This window comes from Chrysemys picta, chromosome 1 (assembly GCF_011386835.1).
Source record: "Chrysemys picta bellii isolate R12L10 chromosome 1, ASM1138683v2, whole genome shotgun sequence".
In the NCBI taxonomy this organism is placed as follows: Eukaryota; Metazoa; Chordata; order Testudines; family Emydidae; genus Chrysemys; species Chrysemys picta.
The window spans coordinates 328,360,065-328,370,137 of NC_088791.1; the positions used below are offsets into that span (position 1 = coordinate 328,360,065).

Genomic DNA, 10,073 nt, shown 5'->3' on the forward strand with positions numbered 1-10,073 from the left:
CTCCAAAGTATTACTACTGGGTGGACAATCCTCAGCTCCTGTCTTGATGGTGTAAAATAAAGGAACATTGTACCTGTTTAACAGGTGAGACTCAAGCCTAGCATAAGCACAACTTTGCTTTCACTTTACCACCAACAAACTAGTAATGATCCATTTTAAATGGAAGTTTCATTGTTTTATTGTTCTCGAGGAATTTATCTTTAATGAGTTGTCAAAAGAATAAGCTGTCTCTGGACTCTCTCCAATTTGTCCACATCCTTCCTGAAATGTGACACCCAGAACTGGACACAATAGTCCAGTTGAGGCCTAATCAACACAGAGTAGAGCGGTAGAATTACTTCTCATGTCTTGCTTACAACACTCCTGCTATACATCCCAGAAGGATGTTCGCTTTTTTTGCCACAGCATTACAGTGTTGACTCATATTTGGCTTGTGGTCCACTATGACCCCCAGATCCTTTTCCACAGTACTCCTTCCTAGACAGTCATTTCCCATTTTGTATGTGTGCAACTGATTATTCTTTCCTAAATAGAGTATTTTGCATTTGTCCTTATTGAATTTCATCCTATTTACTTCAGACCATTTCTCCAGATCATTCTGAATTTTAATCCTATCCTCCAAAGCACTTGCAACCCCTCCCAGCTTGGTATCGTCTGCAAACTTTATAAGTGTACTCTGTATGCCATTATCTAAATCATTGATGAAGATATTGAATAGAACCAGTCCCAGAATTGATCCCTGCAGGACCGAACTCTTTATGCCCTTCCAGCATGACTGTGAACCACTGATGATTACTCTCTGGGAAAGGTTTTTCAACCAGTTTTGCACCCACCTTATAATAGCACCATCTAGGTTGCATTTCCCTAGTTTGTTTACGAGAAGGTCATGTGAGACAGCATCAAAAGCTTTACTAAAAAGTCAAGATATGCCACATCTACCACTTCCCCCCTATCCACAAGGCTTGTTACCCTGTCAAAGAAAGCTATCAGGTTGGTTTGACATGATTTGTTTTTGACAAATCCATGCTGACTGTTATTTATCACCTTATTATCTTCTAGATGTTTGCAAATTGATTGCTTAATTATTTGCTCCTGTGTCTTTCTGGGTATAGAAGATAAGCTGACTGCTCTGTAATTCTCTGGGTTGTCCTTATTTCCCTTTTTAGAGATGGGCACTATATTTGCCCTTTTCCAGTCTTCTGGAATCTCTCCCATCTTCCATGACTTTTCAAAGATAATCACTAATGGCTCAGATATCTCCTCAGTCAACTCCTTGAGTATTCAAGGATGCATTTCATCAGGCCCTGGTGACTTGAAGACATCTGATTTGTCCAAGTTGAATATTGTGCACTGGTATGGAGCAGATGCAGCCACACGCAACTTGTGGATACCCAGCTGAATACAGTGATGCAGTGCATCACAGGAATCCTTACGTCGACTCCAACACCATGGCTACCTATTCTGTCTAACATCGCTCCCTCGCTGATACGCCGAACTGCTGCAACATTCCGCGAAGCTCAGTGAATCCAGGAAAATGGATGCCTTCCTATCCACCAAGACCTTGACAATGACCCCCAACGTCTTAAGTCCCACAAGTATTTCTGGGAACATTAGTTTAGCCTCAAGAAATCAGGCTACGATCGGAAGGAGGCTTGGAAAGCAGATTGGGCTAAACAAGGCTTTAAAAATAAGCACCTTGTGCTGGATCCCATTCGGAAGGTTCCACGGTCATCTTGGTCAACTCTGAACCGAATTCAAACCAACCATGGTAGATGCACACATCTAATGCACAAATGGAAAATCAAGGACTCCCCAGTGTTCAAGTTTGGTTCCCCACAATAGACCATCGAACATATCACTACCTACTTCCCAATTTATAAATTGGAAGCATGCATTCCTGCAATACATTCTGCAAGTCCTGATGTAGCCATTTGGCTAGATCAACTTCAGGTGAAATTGTAGTTGCTGCTCTGCACCTGTCATACAAAAGAAGAAGATTTAATTGAGATAAGAATTTGGTCCAGAAACGTCAGCCACACTTTAAAAACTAAGCACCTAATGTGGGGCACCTAACCCTTACTTAGGCACCTAAGTAAGAGGATCTGATTGTCAAAATTGCTGAGCATCAGCATCTTCCATTGACCCTAATGGGAGCTGCTGAAAGCTGAACACTTTTGAGAAACAGGCAACTTATTAAGGAATCCAAGAGCCCATTTTTGAAAGTTTTGACTATCCATCATCGCTTGGAATCAGTGGGACTTTTCCCAGTAATGCTTTCCTCGTTATATCTGTGGATGCTCTCTCTAGGAAATGCTTCTTTTAGTTTTCTGAAAAAGATTACCCTTACCCTGATTTTTTTCTCTTTTACTTGAAGTGAGATGTGGTACTTCATCTATGGGTGAATCTGGAAAACTGCACTGAGAACAGTCATGGGTAATTAAAAAGTGTTTGTTCAGAATCACTTCCGCTGAGTCCATAAACAGATCAATTTTTGTGGTTAAAGGTTCTCCTATTGAGCTGCAATATAAAGACATGCCTTGGTATTTTAACGTAATATTAAACATCTTATTTTCTTTTGAAAAATTCTACATCCCTGCCCCTCATTTTATGTCTAGGGGAAGTAATTTTATTCTGTGATGTAGGTCCAGGCAGATTTATTTTTTAAGCAATCTAAGGCACTGTGTGTCTGCTGCAGGACAACACGAAGGAATTGCCTGTATGGGGAGCAATCAAATATTCCACACATCACTCAGCTGCCCAAGGCTGTTCTCTGTGGATTGTTCTTTTTTTCCTGAAAACGTGTGGCTTCTTCCTGAAGATTCATTCATGCTCCTGTTTTCTGTGTTTTATTGATTTTTTAAAGGGACTTAGCTTTAACTGGTTGTCAAAAGTGTAAACTTTTCATGAACAAGAATGTAATTTCAGAAGACAGAAGTTGCTACTGCTGGCGTCCCTTGAATTTTCAGTTTCCCAGTAGAACAGAAGAAAAAATTACATCTCAGCACATTCATTATGTTATCACGTGTTTCTGTAAGGTAACAGTGCAATTTGAACTACAATGCACCACCTCTTTTAAAATGCCTTCATGCTTTCAGTGGTGTTAATTTCATGGTAATTTAAACTCTACACATCTGGGTGGAAGCCAGAATCTTGGCTGCTCTCCTGCTTTCAATTTGATCCAAGTTTAATTCTTTCAAAAACAGTTTGACTTACCTTTGAGTTAAATCAGGCCCAAGTTACAATGTTTAAAAGCAACAGAGAGTTCTGTGGCACCTTGAAGACTAACGGATGTATTGGAGCATAAGCTTTTGTGGGTGAATACCCACTTCGTCAGATGCATGCGTATTCACCCACGAAAGCTTATGCTCCAATACATCTGTTAGTCTTAAAGGTGCCACGGGACTCTCTGTTGCTTTTTACAGATCCAGACTAACACGGCTACCCCTCTGATGAATGTTTAAAAGAAAGCCTCTTCTGCCCATCACTGTTTGTCTACTGTTGAGAACCTGCACAAAAAGCAGTATCTCCTTGCAGAAAGGAGAGACTGTGCCATCCCAGAAACAAAGTTGGTTGACTGACTAACATTTTGCTATTTTATCTGCATCTTTTTTGCTCCCACACGATAAGAAGGTACTTATCTAGAAATCAAAGCCAGTTTTGTGATCTTTGTTGTATATTTTTTCCAACTTTTAAAAATGGCTTTATTTTCCCCTAAAACTCTCCATAAAAGTCAGTGGGATCTTCCAACTGGGTGACTGCCATCCAACTCCCCACCACAACAGACATAATTATTATTTATTTGTAGTACAGTAATATCCAGAGGCTTCATCCATGATTGGGGCACCATATGGTAAAAACATAGTAAGAGACAGACTCTGCCCCAAAGGGCTTATAAGCTAAATCCGCAAGATAAAGAAGAGTGAAAAAGGCAGTGTTCTCATCTCCGTTTTACGGAGTTTAAGTGACTTGCCCAAAGTGTGAACTGCATGCTTGCAGGATGATTGTGAGGAGCCCATGTTGGCAGCTACAGCAGCAAAGCATTGTGAGGCGCCCCAGGTTGCAAGGCAAGTGGTAACACAGCCCCTCACTAGTCTAGATTGCACCTGGAATGCCATACCCTGGCAGGAGTAAAATGTGTTCTTTTTTGAGCTATTAAAGGAGATCGGGAGAAAGGAGTGGGAGAGACCCTGCACATATACACACCCTAATGCTACTACAGAATCAAGGATATTTTAGGCCAGGATTGTCAGAGGACCCTAAGGGAGTTAGGATCCTAAATCCCATTGACAGTAAGCACGAATGGGACACCTAACTGCCCTTAGTGCCATTGAAAAATCTTTGCTACTGCTAGTATAGTGTGAATTAGGAGTGACTTGAATGCTCTAAAAAGTGAACTAATGGTAGCTCCAGCACAGTGCAGTGCCAGGTGACAGTTCCATGCACATCTCTGCTGACTCACCCCAGGCTAGGCCACTCTTGGGCCCCTGCTGCCATTTTCTATAGTGGTTTTATGGCATTTATAAACACAAGGCTGGGATGAAATAAACTAATTTTCACTCATGGCCTAAACTAGTATTTGAGCATGCATTTCCACAGGTGAAAGGCAAATTCCATTGCCCCACATCACCCCTTAACTAATTGCATTTAAAATGGAAAGCAGAGTCACAGAGTTCGTATCATTAGACTGAGCGACCATAATGCCCTTGTCCTGTAGATTCAGTGCTGTTATCTCTGCACGTCAGCTTGTACTAAAAGCAGCTGCTAGTTTTATCACAGCTAGAAAGGCAGGATAGTCTGGGAGTAGTGACCACAGGGTGGCAAGTCAGCTGTCCCCATTGCCTCACCACACAGCCTTGGGTACGTCGCTTTATCTTTCTGTCTCAATTGCTCTGACCTTAAAATGGGGATAAGAAAACTTGCCCACTTACCTCATAGATGTGAAGTGAGGATTAATAAATTAATCTGATTAAAAAGCTAAAATTTAATTTTACCTATGCCCCCAAGCTAATAACGTTTAGGTTCAGGGCACACAAAACACTCATGAATAGCCTAATGTCTATAAAATGTTCTGTAATTCTCTGCCGGAACCCGCAAGAATAAGGGTATGTCTACACTATGAAATTAGGTCGAATTTATAGAAGCCGGTTTTATAGAAATCGGTTTTATACAGTCGATTGTGTGTCCCCCCCACATAAAATGCTCTAAGTGCATTAAGTCGGCGGACTGCGTCCACAGTACCAAGGCTAGCGTCGACTTTCCATAGCTATCCCACAGTTCCCGCAGTCTCCGCCGCCCATTGGAATTCTGGGTTGAGATCCCAATGCCTGATGATGTAAAAAACAGTGTCATGGGGGGTTCTGGGTACATGTCGTCAGGCCCCTCCCCCTCCGTCAGAGCAACGGCAGACAATCGAGTCGCGCCTTTTTACCTGGGTTACCCTATGCAGACAACATACCACGGCAAGCATGGAGCCCGCTCAGCTCAGCTCACCATCACCCTATGTCATCTGGGTGCCGGCAGACGTGGTACTGCATTGCTATACAGCAGCAGCTAATTGCCTTTTGGCAGTAGACGGTGCAGTATGACTGGTATCCGTCGTCGTCGTACTCCTCAGTGAGTTCAATCAGAGGCACCTGGGCAGACATGTTTTGTCTCCTGGCCTATTGAACCGTCTTGACGATGATGGCTAACAGTCGTAGTACATCATTTTCTTCCAAGCACCTAGAAGATGCCGATGACTATCAGTCATGCTGCACCGTCTGCTGCCAGCTTAAGATGTAAAAAATAGATGGACCAGATTTGTTCTGTATTCATTTGCTTCACCCTCCCTCCGTGAAATCAACGGCCTGCTAAACCCAGGGTTTTGAGTTCAATCTTTGGGGGGGCCATTCTGTGTGACAGTTATTTGTGTTTCTCCCTGATGCACAGCCACCTTTGTTGATTTTAATTCCCTGTACCTGTAAGCCATATTGTCACTCCCTCCCTCTCTCCCTCCCTCCGACAATAGTTTCGCGCCTTTTTTCAGCCCAGATGCCATAGCACTGGGATCATGGAGCCCGCTCAGATCACCGCGGCAATTATGAGCACTATGAACACCACGCGCATTGTCCTGGAGTATATGCAGAGCCAGAACATGCCAAAGCAAAACCAGGCGAGGAGGCGATTGCAGCACAGCAACGAGAGTGATGAGGAAATTGATATGGACATAGACCTCTCACAAAGTACAGGCCCCAGCAATGTGCAAATCATGGTGTTACTGGGGCAGGTTCATGCCATGGAATGCCGATTCTGGGCCCGGGAAACAAGCACAGACTGGTGGGACCGCATTGTGTTGCGGGTGTGGGACGATTCCCAGTAGCTGCGAAACTTTCTCGTGCATAAGGGCACTTTCATGGAACTTTGTGACTTGCTTTCCCCTGCCCTGAAGCGCCAGAATACCAGGATGAGAGAAGCCCTCACGGTTGAGAAGCAAGTGGCGATAGCCCTGTGGAAGCTTGCAATGCCAGCTACCTGTCAGTTGGGAATCAATTTGGAGTGGGCAAATCTACTGTGGGGGCTGCTGTGATCCAAGCAGCCAACGCAATCAAAGACCTGCTGATATCAAGGGTAGTGACTCTGGGAAACGTGCAGGCCATAGTGGATGGCTTTGCTGCATTGGGATTCCCAAACTGTGGTGGGGCGATAGACGGAACCCATATCCCTATCTTGTCACCGGAGCACCAAGCCACAAAGTACATAAACCATAAGGGGTACTTTTCAATGCTGCTGCAAGCCCTGGTGGATCACAAGGGACGTTTCACTAACATCAACGTGGGATGGCCGGGAAAGGTACATGATGCTCGCGTCTTCAGGAACTCTGGTCTGTTTCAAAAGCTGGAGGAAGGGACTTTCTTCCCGGACCAGAAAATAACCGTTGGGGATGTTGAAATGCCTATCGTTATCCTTGGGAACCCAGCCTACTCCTTAATGCCATGGCTCATGAAGCCGCACACAGGCAGCCTGGACAGGAGTCAGGACCTGTTCAATTATAGGCTGAGCAAGTGCCGAATGGTGGTGGAAAGTGCATTTGGACGTTTAAAAGTGCACTGGCACAGTTTACTGACTCGGATAGACCTCAGCGAAGCCAATATTCCAATTGTTATTGCTGCTTGCTGTGCGCTCCACAATATCTGTGAGAGTAAGGGGGAGACATTTATGGTGGGGTGGGAGATTGAGGCAAATCGCCTGGTCGCTGATTACGCACAGCCAGACACCAGGGCGGTTAGAAGAGTACAGCAGGGTGCAGTGCGCATCAGAGAAGCTTTGAAAACGAGTTTTGTGACTGGCCAGGCTACGGTGTGAGACTTCTGTTTGTTTCTCCTTGATGGACCCTCCGCCCCACCCCCGCACCCGGTTCACTCTACTTCCCTGTAAGCTAACCACCCTCCCCTCCCCCCTTCGAGCACCGCTTGCAGAGGCAATAAAGTCATTGTTACTTCACATTCATGCATTCTTTATTAATTCATCACACAATTAGGGGGATAACTGCCAAGGTAGCCCAGGGGAGTGGGGGAGGAGGGAAGCACCGGGTGGGGTGGGGGAGGAGGGAAGGACAAGGACACACTGCAGTTTAAAACTAACTCTTATTGAAGGCCAGCCTTCTGATGCTTGGGCAATCATCTGGGGTGGAGTGTTGGGTGGCCGGAGGCCCCCCCCACCATGTTCTTGGGCGTCTGGGTGAGGAGGCTATGGAACTTGGGGAGGAGGGCTGTTGGTTACACAGGGGCTGTAGCAGCGGTCTCTGCTCCTGCTGCCTTTCCTGCATCTCAACCATACGCCGGAGCATATCAGTTTGATGCTCCAGCAGCCGGAGCATATCAGTTTGATGCTCCAGCAGCCGGAGCATATCAGTTTGATGCTCCAGCAGCCGGAGCATATCAGTTTGATGCTCCAGCAGCCGGAGCATATCAGTTTGATGCTCCAGCAGCCGGAGCATATCAGTTTGATGCTCCAGCAGCCGGAGCATATCAGTTTGATGCTCCAGCAGCCGGAGCATATCAGTTTGATGCTCCAGCAGCCGGAGCATATCAGTTTGATGCTCCAGCAGCCGGAGCATATCAGTTTGATGCTCCAGCAGCCGGAGCATATCAGTTTGATGCTCCAGCAGCCGGAGCATATCAGTTTGATGCTCCAGCAGCCGGAGCATATCAGTTTGATGCTCCAGCAGCCGGAGCATATCAGTTTGATGCTCCAGCAGCCGGAGCATATCAGTTTGATGCTCCAGCAGCCGGAGTATCGACTCTTGCCTTCTGTCAGCAAGCTGACGCCACCTATCCTCTTCAGCCCGCCACTTGCTCTCGTCAGCCCGCGATTCAGCCCGCCACTTCTTCTCTCGTTTATATTGTGCTTTTTTGCACTCTGACATTGACTGCTTCCACACATTCTGCTGTGCTCTGTCAGCGTGGGAGGACATCTGGAGCTCCGAGAGCATATCATCCCGAGTCCACTGTTTTCTCCTTCTAATCTTCACTAGCCTCTGTGAAGGAGAAACATTTGCAGCTGGTGGAGGAGAAGGGAGAGGTGGTTAAAAAAGACATTTTAGAGAACAATGGGTACACTCTTTCACGTTAAATTTTGCTGTTCACATTACACAGCACATGTGCATTCGTTACAAGGTCGCATTTTTCCTCTTATATTGAGGGCCTGCCGGTTTGGTGTGAGAGATCACTCACGCAGTGCCAGGCAACAGAATTCGGCTTGCAGGCAGCCATGGTAAGCCACAGTCTTTTGGCTTTTTTAACCCTCATAACATGTGTGAATGGTTTCAAACAGCAATGCCCTCATTTCCCATACCAAGGACCTATTGGGTTGGCCATTTAAAATGGGTTTGCAATGTAAAAAGAGGGGCTGCGGTTTCCGGGTTAACATGCAGCACAAACCTAACTACCCCCTCAGCCCCCACACACACCCAATTCTCTGGGATGATCACTTCACATCCCCCCCACCACGTGGCTAACAGCAGGGAACATTTCTGTTCAGCCGAGCAAGAACGGGCACCTCTGAATGTCTCCTTAATAAAATCATCCCATTTCAACCAGGTGACTGTGAATGATATCACTCTCCTGAGGATAACAAAGAGATAAGGAATGGATGTTGTCTGCATGCCAGCAAACACCGGGACCATACGCGGCCATGCTTTGTTATGCAATGATTCCAGACTACGTGTTATTTGCCTGGCATAGTAAAGTGTCCTACCATGACGGACGGGATAAGGCAGCCCTCCCCAGAAATCTTTTGCAAAGGCTTTGGGAGTACCTGAAGGAGAGCTTTCTGGAGAGGTCCCTGGAGGATTTCCGTTCCATCCCCATACACGTTAACAGACTTTTCCAGTAGCTGTACTGGCCGCGATTGCCAGGGCAAATCAATCATTAATCATTAAACACGCTTGCTTTTAAACCATGTGTAATATTTACAAAGGTACACTCACCAGAGGTCCCTTGTGTGCCCTCAGGGTCTGGGAGCATGCCTTGGGTGAGTTCGGGGGTTACTGGTTCCAGGTCCAGGGTGATAAACATATCCTGGCTGTTGGGGAAACCGGTTTCTCTGCTTCCTTGCTGTGAGCTATCTTCATTGTCTTCATCATCATCTTCCGTGTACCCCGAACCCACTTCCCTGTTGCGTGATTCTCCATTGATGGAGTCAAAGCACACGGTTGGGGTAGTGGTGGCTGCACCCCCTAGCATCGCATGCAGCTCCGTGTAGAAGTGGCATGTTTGTGGCTCTGCCCCAGACCTTCCATTTGCCCCTCTGGCTTTGTGGTAGGCTTGCCTTAGCTCCTTAATTTTCACACGGCACTGTTGTGCGTCCCTGTTATGGCCTCTGTCCTTCATGGCCTTTGAGACTTTTTCTAATATTTTGCCATTTCGTTTACTACTACGGAGTTCAGCTAGCACGGATTCTTCTCCCCATATGGCGAGCAGATCCCGTACCTCCCGTTCAGTCCATGCTGGAGCTCTTTTGCGATCCTGGGACTCCATCATGGTTACCTGTGCTGATGAGCTCTGCGTGGTCACCTGTGCTCTCCACGCTGGGCA

General features: G+C 46.1%; 1 protein-coding gene across 1 annotated transcript; it reads right to left on the reverse strand.

Moving 5' to 3' along the window:
- Window positions 1-1,935: 1,935 nt before the first annotated feature.
- Window positions 1,936-9,711, reverse strand: LOC135981316 (serine/threonine-protein kinase TAO2-like). Its single transcript, XM_065583293.1, has 3 exons — window positions 9,467-9,711; window positions 7,735-8,538; window positions 1,936-1,976 (listed from the first exon to the last, which is right to left on the reverse strand). The coding sequence occupies exons 1-3, from the start codon at window positions 9,552-9,554 to the stop codon at window positions 1,936-1,938; spliced, it is 933 nt and encodes a 310-aa protein (XP_065439365.1). The 5' UTR covers window positions 9,555-9,711.
- Between the last annotated feature and the right edge of the window lie 362 nt (window positions 9,712-10,073).

Coding starts and splice junctions, on each gene's coding strand:
- LOC135981316 (XM_065583293.1), bottom strand. CDS start 9,554: ATGTTTATCACCCTGGACCTGGAACCAGTAACCCCCGAACTCACCCAA. Junction 8,539..9,466: donor GGGCACACAAGGGACCTCTG/GTGAGTGTACCT, acceptor CTCCTCCACCAG/CTGCAAATGTTTCTCCTTCA. Junction 1,977..7,734: donor CCAACAGCCCTCCTCCCCAA/GTTCCATAGCCT, acceptor TTTGTATGACAG/GTGCAGAGCAGCAACTACAA.